Below are 19,235 nucleotides of genomic sequence, written 5' to 3'. Positions count from 1 at the left end.
GTATGTTGCTGTGTGTTTCAGTGAGGGACTTGGGGGAGTTTAGTATGTCGCTGTGTGTTTCAGTGAGGAGCTGTGTGTTTCAGTGAGGAACTGGGGGAGTTTAGTATGTTGCTGTGTGTTTCAGTGAGGAGCTGTGTGTTTCAGTGAGGAACTGGGGGAGTTTAGTATGTTGCTGTGTGTTTCTTTGAGGAACTGGGGGAGTTTAGTATGTTGCTGTGTGTTTCAGTGAGGAGCTGTGTGTTTCAGTGAGGAACTGGGGGAGTTTAGTATGTTGCTGTGTGTTTCTTTGAGGAACTGGGGGAGTTTAGTATGTCGCTGTGTGTTTCAGTGAGGAGCTGTGTGTTTCAGTGAGGAACTGGGGGAGTTTAGTATGTTGCTGTGTGTTTCAGTGAGGAGCTGTGTGTTTCAGTGAGGAACTGGGGGAGTTTAGTATGTTGCTGTGTGTTTCTTTGAGGAACTGGGGGAGTTTAGTATGTCGCTGTGTGTTTCAGTGAGGAACTGGGGGAGTTTAGTATGTCGCTGTGTGTTTCAGTGAGGAACTGGGGGAGTTTAGTATGTCGCTGTGTGTTTCAGTGAGGAACTGGGGGAGTTTAGTATGTCGCTGTGTGTTTCAGTGAGGGACTTGGGGGAGTTTAGTATGTTGCTGTGTGTTTCTTTGAGGGACTGGGGGAGTTTAGTATGTCGCTGTGTGTTACAGTGAGGAGCTGGGGGAGTTTACTATGTTGCTGTGTGTTACAGTGAGGAGCTGGGGGAGTTTAGTATGTCGCTGTGTGTTACAGTGAGGAGCTGGGGGAGTTTACTATGTTGCTGTGTGTTTCAGTGAGGAGCTGGGGGAGTTTATGGAGGGGAAGGGAGCCAGTAGTCCAGGTATCCTGACCCTCACCACTGGTCTCAGTAAACCCTTCATGAGGCTGGACAAATACCCTACACTGTTGAAGGAACTGGAGAGACACATGGAGGTGAGAGGGAGACCGCCTGGTTATTTTGTATTTATTTTTTTAGGGGTAGAGCAGCTTTAATATTACAGACAGATTGTAGCTTCCGTCAATGGAATTGTCTGCATCATTTCCAATCTCCCATATATATTGTTTTGTAAATATACAGTACAAGTCAAACGTTTGGAAACACTCATTCCAGGGTTTTATTAACTATTATGGAATCCTGTAGTAACAAAAAAAAAGTGTTAAACAAATGTAAATATATTTGAGATTCTTCAAAGTAGCCACCCTTTGCCATAATGACCGCTTTGCACACTGTTGGCATTCTCTCAACCAGCTTCATGAAAGTCACCTGGAATGCTTTTCCCACAGACTTGAAAAAGTTGCCACATATGCTGAGCGTTTGTTGGCTGCTTTTCCTTCACTCAGCGGTCCAACTCGTCCCAATTGTGTTGAGGTTAGGTGATTGTGGAGGCCAGGTAATCTGATGCAGCACTACATCACTCCCCTTCTTGGTCAAATAGCCCTTACACAGCGTGGAGGTGTTTCGGGTTATTGTTGAAACACAATTGAGAGTCCCACTAAGCGAAAGACCAGATAGGATGGCGTATCGCTGCAGAATCCTGTGGTAGCCATGCTGGTTAAGTGTGCCTTGAATTCTAAATAAATCACAGACAGTGTCACCAGCAAAGCACCATCACACCACCACCTCCATGCTTCACGGTGGGAACCACACGTGCAGAGATCATCCGCTCAACCTACTCTGCATCTCACAAAGACACGGCAGTTGCAACCAGAATTTGGACTCATCAGACCAAAGGACAGATTTCCACCGGTCTAATGTCCATTGCTCGTGTTTCTTGTCCCAAGCAAGTCTCCTTTTTATTGGTGTCCTTTAGTAGTGGTTTCTTTGCAGCAATTTGACCGTGAAGGCCTGATTAACGCAGTGTCCTCGTAACTGTTGATGTGTCTGTTACTTGAACTCTGAAGCATTTATTTAGGCTGCAATTTCTGAGGCTGGTAACTAATGAACTTATCCTCTGCAGCAGACGTAACTCAGGGTCTTCCATTCCTGTGGCAGTCCTCATGAGATCCAGTTTCATCATAGGGCTTGATGATTTTTGTGACTGCACTTGAAGTAACTTTCAAAGTTCTTGAAATGTTCCAGATTGACTGACCTTCATGTCTGCAAGTAATGATGGATTGTCGTTTCTCTTTTCTTATTTAAGCTGTTCTTGCCATAATATGGACTTGGTCTTTTACCAAATAGGGCTATCTTCTGTATACCACCCCTACCTTGTCACAACACAACTGATTGGCTCAAACGCATTAAGGAGGAAATAAATTCCACAAATCAACCTTTAACAAGGCACACCTGGTAATTGAAATGCATTCCAGGTGACTACCTCATGAAGCTGGTTGAGAGAATACCAAGAGCGCAAAGCTGTCATCAAGGCACTAGGCGGCTACTTTGAAGAATCTCAAATATAAATATATTTAAATGTAACACTTTTTTTTTGTTGTTACTACAGGATTCCATATGTGTTATTTCATACTTTTGAGGTCTTCACTATTATTCTACATTGTCGAAAATAGTCAAAATAAAGAATTCCTGAAATAAGTTGGTGTCCAAACTTTTGACTGGTACTGTGTGTGTATATATACTGCTCAAAAAAATTAAGGGAACACTAAAATAACACATCCTAGATCTGAATGAATTAAATATTATTATTAAATACTTTTTTCTTTTCATAGTTGAATGTGCTGACAACAAAATCACACAAACTATCAATGGAAATCAAATTTATCAACCCATGGAGATCTGGATTTGGAGGCGGACTCAAAATTAAAGTGGAAAACCACACTACAGGCTGATCCAACTTTGATGTAATGTCCTTAAAACAAGTCAAAAGGAGGCTCAGTAGTGTGTGTGGCCTCCACGTGCCTGTATGACCTCCCTACAACGCCTGGGCATGCTCCTGATGAGGTGGCAGATGGTCTCCTGAGGGATCTCCTCCCAGACCTGGACTAAAGCATCCGCCAACTCCTGGACAGTCTGTGGTGCAACGTGGCGTTGGTGGGTGGAGCGAGACATGATGTCCCAGATGTGCTCAATTGGATTCAGATCTGGGGAACGGGCGGGCCAGTCCATAGCATCAATGCCTTCCTCTTGCAGGAACTGCTGACACACTCCAGCCACATAAGGTCTAGCATTGTCTTGCATTAGGAGGAACCCAGGGCTAACTGCACCAGCATATGGTCTCACAAGGGGTCTGAGGATCTCATCTCGGCACCTAATGGCAGTCAGGCTACCTCTGGCGAACACATGGAGGGCTGTGCAGCCCCCCAAAGAAATGCCACCCCACACCATGACTGACCCACCGCCAAACCGGTCATGCTGGAGGATTTTGCAGGCAGCAGAACGTTCTCCACGGCGTCTCCAGACTCTGTCATGTCTGTCACGTGCTCAGTGTGAACCTGCTTTCATCTGTGAAGAGCACAGGGTGCCAGTGGCGAATTTGCCAATCTTGGTCTTCTCTGGCAAATGAAAAACGTCCTGCACGGTGTTTGGCTGTAAGCACAACCCCCATACAACCCTCATGGAGTCTATTTCTGACCGTTTGAGCAGACACATGCACATTTGTGGCCTGCTGGAGGTCATTTTACAGGGCTCTGGCAGTGCTCCTCCTGCTCCTCCTTGCACAAAGGCGGAGGTAGCAGTCCTGCTGCTGGGTTGTTGCCCTCCTACGGCCTCCTCCACGTATCCTGATGTACTGGCCTGTCTCCTGGTAGCGCCTCCATGCTCTGGACACTACGCTGACAGACACAGCAAACCTTCTTGCCACAGCTCGCATTGATGTGCCATCCTGGATGAGCTGCACTACCTGAGCCACTTGTGTGGGTTGTAGACTCCGTCTCATGCTACCACTAGAGTGAAAGCACCGCCAGCATTCAAAAGTGACCAAAACATCAGCCAGGAAGCATAGGAACTGAGAAGTGGTCTGGTCCCCACCTGCAGAACCACTCCTTTATTGGGGGTGTCTTGCTAATTGCCTATAATTTCCACCTGTTGTCTATTCCATTTCCACAACAGCATGTGAAATGTATTGTCAATCAGTGTTGCTTCCTAAGTGGACAGTTTGATTTCACAGAAGTGTGATTGACTTGGAGTTACATTGTGTTGTTTAAGTGTTCCCTTTATTTTTTTGAGCAGTATATATATTTTTACATATTCCTATATTATTTTCCACTAACCCTACCACCCCTCCCCCAATTGGAGTAAACTAATGAACAACAACACAATGAACAACAAGTAGGCGTCTACTTCCAACTTATACATACAACAAACATTTCATGAACAGTGTATTTTACGTTAGTTATCTTTTTGTTTGTTTTTAGTCCCATCGATCTGTGTCTTTTGTCTATGTACTATAGATAAAGGTCATTTGCCTGTGAATGGTTGCTTTTTGTTGTTTAGGTGTAGACTATATTGACTGTTAGACCTGTGATCTTCTGATGAATCAAACATCCCCATCTTCTTCATCAGGAGCATCATGCCGATCGACCAGACATCCAGAAGTGTTTGACCTCCTTCAAAGGCCTCTCTGTAAGTCGGACATTTACCGTCCCTGTCTCGGTTTAATGACTTATGCGGTGTTGAAGGGTTACATTTACATGTCTCTTGTTGATGATGTACACTACCGTTCAAAAGTTTGGGGTCACTTATTTTTTTCCATTTTAAAATGACATCAAATTGATCAGAAATGCAGTGTAGACATTGTTAATTTTGTAAATGACTATTGTAGCTGGAATCTTATTATTTTATTTTTTTATCGATACATACATTTTGCCCATCTTAATCTTTTGTTTTTATTAGCTAGTCTGAGATCTGGATTTTTCTTTGGAACTCTGCCTAGAAGACCAACATCCCGTAGTCGCTTCTTCACTGTTGACGCAGAGACTAGTGTTTTGTGGGTAGTATTTAATGAAGCTGCCAGAATAGACGTTTCAGAAGTTTCAGAAGAAAGTTATTTGTTTCTGGCCATTTTGAGCCTGTAATCGAACCCACAAATGCTGATGCTTCAGATACTCGACTAGTCTAAAGAAGGCCAGTTTTATTGCTTCTTTAATCAAAACAGTTCTCAGCTGTGCTAACATAATTGCAAAAGGGTTTTCTAATGATCAATTAGCCTTTTTTAAAATGATCAACTTGGATTAGCTAACACAACGTGACATTGGAACACAGGAGTGATGGTTGCTGATAATGGGCCTCTGTACGCCTAAAATCAGCTGTTTCCAGCTACAATAGTCATTTACAACATTAACAATGTCTACACTATTAATGATCAATTTTGTTTTTTTCGTGGACAATTTTTTTTGCTTTTCTTTCAAGAACAAGGACATTTCTAAGTGACACCAAACTTTTGAGCACTAGTGTATATGGAATCCAGTATTATTCAGGGTTAAATTGACATATATTAAATACTCTCTGTCTTGTTGTGTTTACTGTTGCTAATCCTGGGCTGGGGGAAAAGCTTTAGCCTGCCTCTGGGCTCAACGGTTTGGCTCTGCTGTTCTGTGGCTTGGTGCCCTGACTTGGGCTTCTATGCAGCCTGGATCTTTCGTGTGTGTGTGTGTGTGTGTGTGTGCACATGCATACATTTGTCTGTCTCGCTGTCTCTCACATTGACTGGGATTCCATACTTTAAAACAGCTTCCTTTTCTATTTGTGTGTGTTTGTGTCTCCATGGCTTCAGGCTCAGTGTCAGGAGGTGAGGAAACGTAAGGAGCTGGAGCTGCAGATTCTAACTGAGACGATCAGACGCTGGGAGGGAGATGACATCAGAACCCTGGGCCCTGTCCTGTACATGTCACACACACTCTGCCACACACACGGATCAGAGGTAAGACGCACATCTAAAATCTACACCCAGGAACGTCTTAACAGTGTGTGTTTGTCTTCTTTAGGAGAAGAGTGAACGCTACCTCCTGCTGTTCCCAAATGTTCTCCTACTGCTGTCTGCCAGCTCCAGAATGAGTGGATTCATCTACCAGGTCAGGATCTCGCTCTCGCTCTGTCCTTTGTTAGTATTTAGGGCCCTATAGAATCCGCTTTGTGGAGAACATGACGGAATCCTGGAATCTCGACATTAAAACGTAATTCAACAATATTCAAAAATGTATTGAACTTAGTAGAAATTTACTAAATGGTTTGAACTTATTAGAAAAGTCATTAATTCGCCCAAAATTATCATGACATAAATAAAATGCATCAGTGACTCATATTTTCCTTCAACTTTCTGAAGAGGCAACGGCACAGGAATGCCTGTGTGTTTGTCTACCACTTCTTGTAGTCGTTAGCGATTATGCTAATGTGTTGCCAACTGTCTTCTGGTATAGATGGTAAAGCTTTCCCAAAAACCTTCTCAATTAAATGTTACAGCTGCAATATGTGACTTTTTGCGTGACCCAACCAAATTCACATAGAAATGTGAGTTTAGATCTGTCCATCTCATTGATCCCTGCCTACAGACAGAAACTAAAACAAGAAGCTCCCGCGCTGAGGTCTGTTCAACGCTTGTCCGACCAATCTGATTCCACACTCCAAGACTGCTTCCATCACGTGGACTGGGATATGTTTCGTATTGCGTCAGACAACAACATTGGCGAATACGCTGATTCGGTGAGCGAGTTCATTAGAACGTGCGTTGACGATGTCGTTCCCATAGCAACGATTAAAACATTCCCAAACCAGAAACCGTGGATTGATGGCAGCATTCGCGTGAAACTGAAAGCCCGAACCACTGCTTTTAATCAGGGCAAGGTGACCGGAAACATGACCGAATACAAACATTGTAGCTATTCCCTCCGTAAGGCAATCAAACAAGCTAAGCGTCAGTATAGAGACAAAGTAGAATCTCAATTCAACGGCTCAGACACAAGAGGTATGTGGCAGGGTCTACAGTCAATCACGGATTACAAAAAGAAAACCAGCCCTGTCACAGACCAGGATGTCTTGCTCCCAGGCAGACTAAATAACTTTTTTGCCCGCTTTGAGGACAATACAGTGCCACTGACACGGCCCGCAACTAAAACATGCGGACTCTCCTTCACTCCAGCCGACGTGAGTAAAACATTTAAACGTGTTAACCCTCGCAAGGCTGCAGGCCCAGACGGCATCCCCAGCCGCGCCCTCAGAGCATGCGCAGACCAGCTGGCCTGTGTGTTTACGGACATGTTCAATCAATCCTTATCCCAGTCTGCTGTTCCCACATGATTCAAGAGGGCTACCATTGTTCCTGTTCCCAAGAAAGCTCAGGTAACTGAGCTAAACGACTACCGCCCCATAGCACTCACTTCCGTCATCATGAAGTGCTTTGAGAGACTAGTCAAGGACCATATCACCTCCACCCTACCTGACACCCTAGACCCACTCCAATTTGCTTACCGCCCAAATAGGTCCACAGACAATCTCAACCACACTGCACACTGCCCTAACCCATCTGGACAAGAGGAATACCTATGTGAGAATGCTGTTCTTCGACTACAGCTCGGCATTTAACACCATAGTGCCCTCCAAGCTTGTCATCAAGCTCGAGACCCTGGGTCTCGACCCCGCCCTGTGCAACTGGGTACTGGACTTCCTGACGGGCCGCCCCCAGGTGGTGAGGGTAGGCAACAACATTTCCACCCCGCTGATCCTCAACACTGGGGCCCCACAAGGGTGCGTTCTGAGCCCTATCCTGTACTCCTGTTCACCCACGACTGCGTGGCCACGCACGCCTCCAACTCAATCATCAAGTTTGCGGACGACACAATAGTGGTAGGCTTGATTACCAACAACGACGAGACAGCCTATAGGGAGGAGGTGAGGGCACTCGGAGTGTGGTGTCAGGAAAATAACCTCACACTCAACGTCAACAAAACTAAGGAGATGATTGTGGACTTCAGGAAACAGCAGAGGGAACACCCCCCTATCCACATCGATGGAACAGTAGTGGAGAGGGTAGTAAGTTTTAAGTTCCTCGGCGTACACCCTAGGGACAAACTGAATTGGTCCACCCACACAGACAGCATCGTGAAGAAGGCGCAGCAGCGCCTCTTCAACCTCAGGAGGCTGAAGAAATTTGGCTTGTCACCAAAAGCACTCACAAACTTCTACAGATGCACAATCGAGATCATCCTGTCGGGCTGTATCACCGCCTGGTACGGCAACTGCTCCGTTCACAACCGTAAGGCCTTCCAGAGGGTAGTGAGGTCTGCACAACGCATCACCAGGGGCAAACTACCTGCCCTCCAGGACACCTATACCACCCGATGTCACAGGAAGGCCATAAAGATCATCAAGGACAACAACCACCCGAGCCACTGCCTGTTCACCCCGCTATCATCCAGAAGGCGAGGTCAGTACAGGTGCATCAAAGCTGGGACCGAGATACTGAAAAACATCTTCTATCTCAAGGCCATCAGACTGTTAAACAGCCACCACTAACATTGAGTGGCTGCTGCCAACACACTGACTCAACTCCAGCCACTTTAATGATGGGAATTGATGGGAAATGATGTAAAATATATCACTAGCCACTTTAAACAATGCTACCTAATATAATGTTTACATACCCTACATTATTCATCTCATATGTATATACTGTACTCTATATCATCTACTGCATCTTTATGTAATACATGTATCACTAGCCACTTTAACTATGCCACTTTGTTTACATACTCATCTCATATGTATATACTGCACTCAATACCATCTACTGTATCTTGCCTATGCCGCTCTGTACCATCACTCATTCATATATCTTTATGTACATATTCTTTATCCCTTTACACTTGTGTGTGTATAAGGTAGTAGTTTTGGAATTGTTAGCTAGATTACTTGTTGGTTATTACTGCATTGTCGGAACTAGAAGCACAAGCAATTCGCTACACTCGCATTAACATCTGCTAACCATGTGTAAATAAAATTAGATTTTGATTTGAGGTTGTCTAAGAAGCGGTGTGTCTGTTCTGTGTGCGCTATTTCTATTCTTCCAGTTAAGTTTTGTTTTTTCTTTTACTTTCAGTTTTGTACACCAGCTTCAAACAGCTGAAAATACAATATTGTTGGTTATAGAAAATATATTTCACAGCGGTTTAGATGATACAATGATTCTCTACACATGCTTGTTTTGTCACACAAACTGAAATTAAGCGAACTATTGGAATTTTAGCAACCAGAAGAAATAGTGGAGGGATTTTTGCCTATTGTACCTTTTTAACTACAAAGTAGCATACTGGCAGAACGATATCATGACTATTTGCATCAATCCATTGGCCATTTGTTTTGCAAACTTTGCAATCACATGAGTGCTACAGAAACATCCTAACCAAACAACTGTCTCTGGCTAGTGAGCAGTTAAAGGGTAATTACACCCAAAAATCTACATTTCTTAGATTTTTTTTTCAACAGTGGGAAAAACTGAAGAAATGGAATCAGGCAAAAATCAAATGGATTTTATAGTGCCTTTAAGTGTGTAAACACTAAAGGTTTGTGTAACTCTGTCGTTGATTTGCTTTAAAGGGTAAGCTGCCATTGACAGGAATGCTTATCTCAAGAATAGAAGATTGTGAGATGGTCAAAAACGCTTTTGAAATATCAGGTATGTTAACTTTTTTTTTTATTTTTTACTAGTGGAGTTTAAACAGCTCAAAATAAGGGTAATTACGTGTGTGTGTGTGTGTGTGTGTGTGTGTGTCTGTGTGTGTGTGTGCGTGTGCGTATGGACATGTTTAACTATACTTGTGGGGACCCGAAGGAAAAATGCTAGGAGGCTAAGGTTGATGTTAGGTGTTAAGCAAAATACAATTTTGAATGGGAATAAATTGTGTCCCCACAAGGTTAGTTAAACCAGACTTTGTGTGTGTGTTACAGGCAGTACGTGTGAGCGGATGCAGGTGGTGTGTAACAACCAGCAGGATTTGCAGGAGTGGGTGGAGCATCTGTCGAGACACACTCAGATCAGAAACACCCCCTCCGTGATCATGACCACACCAACCGCCAAGCCCCAGTCTGTCCCCTGCCACACGGTAACACCCCCAACCTCTCCAGTCTGACTGTCAGTTAAAGGGAAGGGTATCGACGTTTGTCTGGCATTTTTCTTGTGTCGATCCAGGTACATGGATTAGGATATTTGCAGGTTTAAATCCCAAATGAATGGGAAAGATAATGCTGCGTTCATAACATCTTGGAAATTCGTAAATATGACCATACCACTGGGAAAGATCCATTTGAATGCCCCTCCAACTGGTATTACTAGTGGGAAACTCGTCTACCATCAGACTTCTCCCACATGTTGAACTTAGTTGTCACATACTGAGGAAATACCTCTATAACAGCATTTTCGGCAGGTAAATGCAACAATAAACATCATTTATAAAAAGCAATCTATTAATATAGTTTTTGAACACTATCATCTGTTTACAAGCTAGCTAGCTGTTCTTTTAATTTATGGTTGAAGCAGATTGTTTGCCCGTTAGCCAGGCAGCGATTCTCAACGAGTTCAAAGCACTTGAATGCATCCAACTCGTATTTACAACTGGTTATTACTAGAGGTCGACCGATTATGGTTTTTCAACGCTGATACCGATTATTGGAGGACCAAAAAAGCCGATACCGATTTTTTAAAATTTTATTTATTTTTATATATATATGACAATTACAACAATACTGAACACTTATTGTAACTTAATATAATACAAAATCTATTTAGTCTCAAATAAATAATGAAACATGTTCAATTTGGTTTAAATAATGCAAAAACTGTGTTTGAGAAGAAAGTAAAAGTGCAATATGTGCCATGTAAAAAAGCTAACTTGTTTTTTAAAAGTTCCTTGCTCAGAACATGAGAACATATGAAAGCTGGTGGTTTAATATTCCCAGTTCTTTAATATTCCCAGTTCTTCAATATTCCTAGTTAAGAAGTTTTAGGTTATAGTAATTATGGCGCGTTGACTATTTCTCTCTCTACCATTTGTATTTCATATACCTCTGACTATTGGATGTTCTAATAGGTATTTTAGTATTGCCAGCTTAATCTTGGGAGTTGATAGGCTTGAAGTCATGAACAGGGCTGTGCTTCAAACATTGTGAAGAGCTGCTGGCAAAACACACGAAAGTGCTGTTTGAATGAATGCTTACGAGCCTGCTGCTGCCTACCACCACTCAGTCAGACTACTCTATGAAATCATAGACTTAATTATAATAAACACACAGAAATACGAGCCTTAGACATTAATAATGGTCAAATCCGGAAACTATCATTTCGAAAACAAAACGTTTAATCTTGCAGTGAAATACGCAACCATTCCTTATTTTATCGAATGGGTGGCAACCCTAAGTCTAAATATTGCTGTTACATTGCACAAACCTCAATGTTATGTTATAATTATGTAAAATTCTGGCAAATTAATTACGGTCTTTGTTAGGAAGGAACACCGTTCCCTACGACCCTGACTCTGCTTGCACTGAACGCAAATGAAGTGACACAATTTCCCTAGTTAATATTGCCTGCTAACATGCATTTATTTTAACTAAATATGCAGGTTTTTTAAAAAGATATACTTCTGTGTATTGATTTTAAGAAAGGCATTGATGTTTATGGTTTGGTACATTTGTGCAACGAATGTGCTTTTTTCGCAAATGCGCTTTTGTTAAATCATCACCTGTTTGGCGAAGTTGAAGTAGGCTGTGATTCGATAAATTAACAGGCACCGCATTGATTATATGCAACGGAGGACAAGCTAGTTAACTACACATGGTTGATGATATTACTAGGTTAACTAGTGATTATGTGAAGATTGTTTTTTTGTGAGTTAAGTTTAATGCTAGCTAACAACTTACCTTGGCTCCTTTTGCCGCTGCACTTGTGTAACAGGTGGTCACCCTGCCACGGCGTCCAAAAAGGCCGATAACCGATTTTTGAAATTGGCCCTAATTAATCTGCCATTACGATTTCATCGGTTGACCTCCTTCCCACTAGTTAGTAGTTATTACCACCTTCCCACTTGGTTATGAACTCAGCAAGCACCATTCATTCCAAGAGATGCTACTGTATATATGATATACTCTCTCTTTTTTGTACCAGACTTAAACTTCTCCCCTCTGTTCTCTCTCCCCCAGCTCCCGTCCCATCCCCTGACCCCCACCAGGCACTCAGAGAGTAGGGGTGTATCTGGGGGCCCTGCCTACCACACCCTACCTCACCCCTCCTCCCACGGGGCCCCTCAAACCCCCCCCATGTGGGGTCCCCTGGAGCCCCCCAGCACCCCCAAACCCTGGAGCCTCAGCTGCCTCCGCCCCGCGCCCCCACTCAAGCCCTCGGCAGCACTCTGCTATAAAGAGGTATGGTCCTGGGCCTTTCGTGTAAGAGGGAATAGGTTCCAAACAGTAATAGTCAGCACAGTTTCTAGAGATGATGCCTTTATCAATAAAATAGCCCACCTCTAGGGTTCTAAGAGAGCATCTCTCTTCCTCTTTGTATCTGCCTCTCTAGGATATGAGTAAAAGTCCTAAGAGTATGAAGAAGCTGCTGCCTAAGCGTAAGCCTGAGAGGAAAGCTTCAGATGAGGACTTTGCTACCAGGAAGAGTACTGCAGCTCTGGAGGAGGATGCCCAAATCCTGAAAGTGATCGAGGCCTACTGCACCAGCGCCAAAACACGACAGACACTCAACTCAAGTAAGACTACGCCGCAAACACACAACCTGTCAGAGACCCAATACTTCAACCAATACCAACTAGTCTTTGGTGTCATTTGACTTCTCCTCCGAAGCCTGTCTTTTATTTCTGTACTAACATGAACCATGTCCAGATTAGTTCTAAGACTTCACAGGTTCTGGATGCTCTTTAGAGTACAGCTGTTTAGATTCAACTGTCCTTTTAGTCTATTGCTACTCATAGTTCAGTCTTGTCTCCTCTCTCTCTAACTATGTTCTCTCCTGTTTCTCTCCCCTCATCCCCTTTGCATTCTGTTATTCTCTGCTCTGTTCCCCCTCCTTTTGGTTTGTCTATTTTGTGTCCTCTCCCTTTAAAAAAAATATATTATTTTTGTCCTCATTCATAACCCCACCATCCCTCCTTGTTTTAAATATACCTGTATATAATTTATCCTATTATTATGGATCCCTCCACAACCTACCTCAACAATTATTTGCCCCCCCCCACACTGCTTTATTATGGTTTGATTCACTCCCCCTCGTTCCGTATGGTTTGATCCACTCCCCCAGCATGGCAGGGTACTGATTTGATGCATAACCACGTGCTGGCCGAGCCAGTTGACCGGTCCAGTGTGGACACTATAGGTTGCCGTAGCAGCCTGTCCAGAGGGACCGAGCCCTGGTCTGACCTATCAGAGGACTCGGATTATGACAGTATTTGGACCGCCAGTAGTTACAGGACCTCCTCCGTTTCTCGTAAGAGCTACAGTTGCTCCTCCCATATATCCTGCTCCCCCACACCTTTTTTAATAAACTATTTTATTTTGAAAGAGAAATATGATTATCTTTCATCGTAGTTTTGGAATCCGATTTCTGGCTGGGCCACATTCAGTACGCAAATGTTGCAGATAGAGATGCAGTGAATAGAGCTGACATAAACAAACATGTAGAATAAGGAATTAACATAATACATTTCTATCTGAATGTCGGCCAACGTTGTGTCCTGCTGAATGCGGCCCTTCAGCCACCGTTTGTAGTTTCTCCCCCTCCCTTAGTCATGGTTGGTTGTGTGTGGTTTACAGTAGCTGTGTCTGGTGTTTCTGTGAAATGTCTGTCATGCCAGAAACTGAAGATGGTGAAGAACCTAACATGACCTCTCTCCCTTATGTATGTATGCACAGTGCCTTGCAAAAGTATTCACCCCCCTTGGCGTTTTTCCTATTTTGTTTCATTACAACCTGTAATTTAAATGGATTTGTATTTGTATTTTGTGTAATGGACATACACAAAATAGTCCAAATTAGTGAAGTGAAATGAAAAAAAATAGCTTGTTTAAAAAATAAAAAACGAATTGGTGTGCATATGTATACACCCCCTTTTTGCTATGAAGCCCCTAAATAAGATCTGGTGCCACCAATTTACTTTCAATCTAAGGGTCACATGATCTGTCACATGATCTCCGTATATATACACCTGTTCTGAAAGGTCCCAGAGTCTGCAACACCACTAAGCAAGGGGCACCACCAAACAAGTGGAACTATGAAGACCAAGGAGCTCTCCAAACAGGTCAGGGACAAAGTTGTGGAGAAGTACAGATCAGGGATGGGTTTTGAACATCCCACAGAGCACCATTAAATCCATTATTAAAAAATGGAAAGAATATGGCACCACAACCAACCTGCCAAGAGGGGGCTGCCCACCAAAACTCACAGACCAGGCAAGGAGGGCATTAATCAGAGAGGCAACAAAGAGACCAAAGATAACCCTGAAGGAGCTGCAAAGCTCCACATTGGATATTGGAGTATCTGTCCATAGGACCACTTTAAGCCGTACACGCCACAGAGTTGGGCTTTACGGAAGAGTGGCCAGAAAAAAGCCATTGCTTAAAGAAAAAATAATATGTTCACCAAAAGGCATGTGGGGGACTCCCCAAACATTTGGAAGAAGGTATTCTGGTCAGTTGACACTAAAATTGAGCTTTTTGGCTATCAAGGAATACGCTATGTCTGGCACAAACCCAGCACCTCTCAACACCTTGAACACCATCACCACAGTGAAGCATGGTGGCGGCAGCATCATGCTGTGGGGATGTTTTTCATCGGCAGGGACTGGGAAACAAAAATCAGTTTAATTCCAGGTTGTAAGGCAACAAAATACTTTCGCAAGCCACTATGTATTCATGCATGCACTACTGGTTAGAGCCAGTTTGCACTGTTCTGTGAAGGGAGTAGTACACAGCGCTGTACGAGATCTTCAGTTTCTTGGCAATTTCTCATATGGAATAGCCTTCATTTCTCAGAACAAGAATAGACTGACGAAGAAAGTAATTTGTTTCTGGCTATTTGAGCCTGTAATCAAACCCAAATGCTGATGCTCCAGATACTCAACTAGTCTAAAGAAGACAAGTTTTTATTGCTTCTTTAATCAGAATAACTGATTAAATAATTTTCAGCTGTGCTAACATAATTGCAAAATGGTTTTCTAATGATCAGTTAGCCTTTTTAAAATGATAAACTTGGATTAGCTAACACAACGTGCCATTGGAACACAGGAGTGATGATTGCTGATAATGGGCCTCTGTAGATATTCCTGATATTCCTGCTACAGTAGTCATTTACAACATTAACAATGTCTACACTGTATTTCTGATCAATTTGATGTTATTTTAATTGGCAAAAAGTTGCTTTTCTTTCAAAAACAAGGACATTTCTAAGTGACCCCAAACTTTTGAACAGTAGTATACACACACACACACCCTTCTCCCCCTCAAAAGACCTCGGTGGACAAAGGGAATAACTGCTCCTCAGCCTCCCTTCTGTTCTGAACTATTAACGGCTTCAAAGGACCTGGTGTCATGTTACAATCATTAAAATGATGAGTTAATATGCTGCTGTCATAGCTTAGATCTCCCTTGGAGAACAGCGATATTGAATCTCAATGGAATCTCCTGTATGGATGAAGGATAAATGGTAGATGAGAGGGAGACTTGATTTGCCAGGTCAAGTTCTCCTCCTCTACCCACACCTGTCCTGATCCTCCCACAGGACCCCTTTGTCAGGCCGCTTATCTGAATCTGGTTTGGGCTGTATCCTAATACTCTAAAATGGCCCCCTTGTCTTCTTTCCTTCATTGCCGCTGATAAATGAAAGGGCTCCTATAAAGGACTGTGATCAGGGGGGACAGGACACAAGGAGAAGAGGCTAGTTTGAACTATTGAGCTACAGCCTTAGTGTGTCAAACCTCTACGGAAGGGTCACCCTCCCCTCAGTCAGCCAATCAGTCAATGAGTCATCCCGTCCATCGACCAATGTGCTCTGCTGACGGTCTTGTTTTACCAATCAGGATCCAGGGAGAAGTCAGGTCTGCACATGCTCTTCCCTGAGGAGGAGAAGATCATCGTGGAGGAGACCAAGAGCAACGGACAGACTGTCATCGAGGAGAAGTAAGCACTACATTCCTCCCTGAACTACCAGTGCGTTAGATTGGGAGAACTCTTCACTTCACACGTTCAAAAGTTTATATGTTCCCTAATGGGGTTTATTGATAATGGTGAGCTGTGGTTGGGTTGGTTAACTAACGTGTCTGTCTGCCTTAGGACTCTAGTAGACACGGTGTATGGGCTGAAGGATGAAGTGCAGGAGCTGAAACAGGTGAGCATTCAGGAGAGTTCGCCAAACCGTCACATCAAATAGCATGTCAGTCGTTCAGCATCATAATGAATCAATTAGAGGCTCTCTATGACAAGAAAACTCTAAGCATATACATCCCAGAACCAGAGCACTGTTCATTCCTGGCATGTGCAATTTAGAGCCTTTTCTAAGATCCAGCGGCCGTCTTTGTCCCCTCCCCCCAACAGGACAACAAGAAGATGAGGAGAACCCTGGATGAAGAGCAGAAAGCCAGGAAGGAGCTGGAGAAGATCCTGAGGAGAGTCCTGAAGAACATGAACGACCCCACCTGGGACGAGACCAACCTGTGAGTGCTCAGGTGACATCGCATCAACATGGTTGAGTTCGGGTTCCACCGTGACTGGACCAAAATTGTTAACCACAAAGCCATCTGACGTAACACTGTGGAACACTGATCTGTCACTGTTGTAAGAGACTGGGTGTGGTCCAAAGTCAAAACAGCCAAATAGCGTCCCTGAATAACTCTGGAAGACTATTGGCTGCGACATGGACCTCCGACCTCTGTGTTGATCTGGGATTGGAAAGAGGCTGGAACAATCACACCAATGGAGATACATCTGACGTCACTGACTAAGTCTCCTTCCGGGTGCTTCTCAAAGGGTGATTCCTCTCTACCTCTCCCCTTCTGCACTGATCTGAAAGCAGGTGAAAACAACATGGGAATTTTCTGTCACTTGTACAGTACTTTAACATCTGTGATGAGGAAAGGAAGGAAGTAAGTTCAGACTATTGAGATCCATCCCCTGCATGTAGAGGAATAGTCTCAGGGAATCATTTCTAGAGACAGTGGCTGCATCTCAATAGTGGTTTGCTCTTCTCTTTGCTGATCTGCACTGGTATGTGCAGTAGGTCCCTAGTGCCTACAAAGGGATTTCCTTCCACCTGTCCAGGTTTATGCAGATGAAAGACGAGGAAAGGTAGCCACGGTAGACTATTGAGATGCAACCCAGACAATTTTGACAGATGATGATTTTGTCACTGCCTCCATTACCCTGCTGCCAAGCTCCTCAACACCCCCACCCTCTTACCCCACTCTGGCGCATCTCCCTGCCCATTCCTCTGAGCCTTGTAGGAACCTATGGCCAACACACAGAACAGCATAACCTCTAGCTCATTCTGCATGTTTCCATGGAAACCTTAGCAATCCGATACTGGACCGTTTTCAGGTGATTTTTGTGGCTTTCTGATGATGATGATGATTTGAAGTATTCTGGACGACCTATTCCTTGTTTGTTTCTGTTATTTTACCGGATAATGGACTTTCTATTTTAATGCTTTCCTGAAAACACTGTATTTCTACTTTTGCTTTTCTACTTCTTTGTCACCTATGATTTGTACAGAAACTAACCGTAGCGTCTCAAATTAATATCATGAAATGTGCCTTGGGGAAATGATTCCATGATATTAGCTTACATTTCTGGCAGGCTCTTCAGTTTAAAATAGGTCAAATATTCCAATGCAATATTGATTCCATTGATGAACACTAATGTAAACTACTTATTCTAACTATTTCAGATTCTATATTATGTCTGTAATTTATGTATTTAAATGAAATTGACTGAGGAATGTGTTATGCACTCCTCAAGTCTATTGTTCAGTGAAAACCTCCCATATCCTCTATTTATTACCTCTTCGTCTCTCTCACTCTTCTCCACTTGTCTCTGAATTAAACCAGTAAACTGAATCTCGTGTGTGTCTGAATACTTGCGATGACTGACGTGTTTTACCCGTCTTAGTTGAAAGCACTGGCTGTACGTTGCCTCTGAATAACAGCGTCTGCTTTAATGACCTAAATGTGATGGAGCCTTTGTCCTGCAAAGTGCTGTCACTTTTAACTTCAAATGTATCAGACAGTTATCATTGGTTACCTGTCAGTGGTAGATTCAGGTGGATAATATACAATAAACAGTCCAGGAATGGTGACAGTGACCACATTTCCATGCGCACAGTAGCTCAAATAAGGTCTTATTTGGGATGAGCTGTTTACATGCACCTTTTGATATCTCGCTCACGAGTATCCCTGTACCCATGAATAAGCAGAATAGTTAAAATGTAAGTTATATGGGTAAAATGGAATAGTAACTGGACTCTGGACACTGACTGTAGGCCCTCTGACCTGTACAGTAATATAATGACTCCGGAATTATACATTTCTTGTAGTGAAATACAACAGTTTTGTCTCGGGAACAGATGTGGAGAAATATGAATTCTTTCAGCATCTCTTGAGAAAATGTGAATGTGAGTGTAACATGTTATCTTTGACACTGTTATGCCTGCAGACAGTATTTCAACCACAAAATATGCACCCAAGATCAACTGAAGTCTTATCAGAAACGTGTTTCATTGTTTCATCTTTTCATTTTCTTAAAACCGGTCAAACTGATGACATTTGGACACTTCGTACGGGAACAAAACTTCTGTTATTTTGGAGTTATTGTGCATTTTTCTCCCGATCCCTAAACAGATCAGACAACTTTACCGATGTTAATTAGATTACTAATCCATTCGTTCTAAGACATTATTCCGGTTAGCACTACTTTATTTAGTCTTCTGGGGAAACAAGTTAGGACAGAAGAGGAGCTGTGCCTTTGGAAAGTATTCAGACCCCTTTTTGTTACATTATAGCCTTATTTAAAAAGTATTAAATTGATGAGGGGAATAAAAACAATCTACACACAAAACCCCAATGACAAGCAATGACAAGCCAAAAACAGTTTTTTTGTTATTGTTACTAATATATTGAAAATGTAAAAAACAATCACATTTAGTATTCAGACCCATTACTCAGTACTTTGTTGAAGCACCGTTGGCAGTGATTACAGCCTCAGGTCTTCTTGTGTATGATGCTACAAGCCTGGCACACCTGTATTTGGGGAGTTTCTCCCATTATTCTCTGCAGATCC

At 43.0% G+C, this 19,235-nt stretch overlaps 1 protein-coding gene across 3 annotated transcripts in view; it reads left to right on the top strand.

Annotated features, from left to right (window-relative positions):
• Nucleotides 1-18,016, top strand: part of LOC110495686 (rho guanine nucleotide exchange factor 7) — a 30,594-nt gene extending 12,578 nt beyond the window's left edge. For 2 of the 3 annotated variants that reach the window (XM_090207924.1, XM_090207925.1), the window contains 11 exons: nucleotides 821-959; nucleotides 4,486-4,545; nucleotides 5,696-5,842; nucleotides 5,907-5,993; nucleotides 9,511-9,589; nucleotides 9,862-10,016; nucleotides 12,109-12,330; nucleotides 12,482-12,665; nucleotides 15,986-16,085; nucleotides 16,239-16,293; nucleotides 16,500-18,016. In XM_090207924.1, the coding sequence (XP_090064050.1) occupies nucleotides 821-959; nucleotides 4,486-4,545; nucleotides 5,696-5,842; nucleotides 5,907-5,993; nucleotides 9,511-9,589; nucleotides 9,862-10,016; nucleotides 12,109-12,330; nucleotides 12,482-12,665; nucleotides 15,986-16,085; nucleotides 16,239-16,293; nucleotides 16,500-16,622 (1,351 nt within the window). In that variant the 3' untranslated portion in view covers nucleotides 16,623-18,016. Of the gene's footprint in view, nucleotides 1-820; nucleotides 960-4,485; nucleotides 4,546-5,695; nucleotides 5,843-5,906; nucleotides 5,994-9,510; nucleotides 9,590-9,861; nucleotides 10,017-12,108; nucleotides 12,331-12,481; nucleotides 12,666-13,213; nucleotides 13,400-15,985; nucleotides 16,086-16,238; nucleotides 16,294-16,499 lie in introns of all 3 variants that reach the window. The other variant, XM_090207923.1, reaches the window with a different exon arrangement.
• Nucleotides 18,017-19,235: the final 1,219 nt, after the last annotated feature.

Source organism: Oncorhynchus mykiss, chromosome 18 (assembly GCF_057628025.1).
Source record: "Oncorhynchus mykiss isolate SJ-2025 chromosome 18, ASM5762802v1, whole genome shotgun sequence".
NCBI classification, from domain to species: domain Eukaryota; kingdom Metazoa; phylum Chordata; class Actinopteri; order Salmoniformes; family Salmonidae; genus Oncorhynchus; species Oncorhynchus mykiss.
This window is presented reverse-complemented; position numbering and strand designations above follow the sequence as displayed.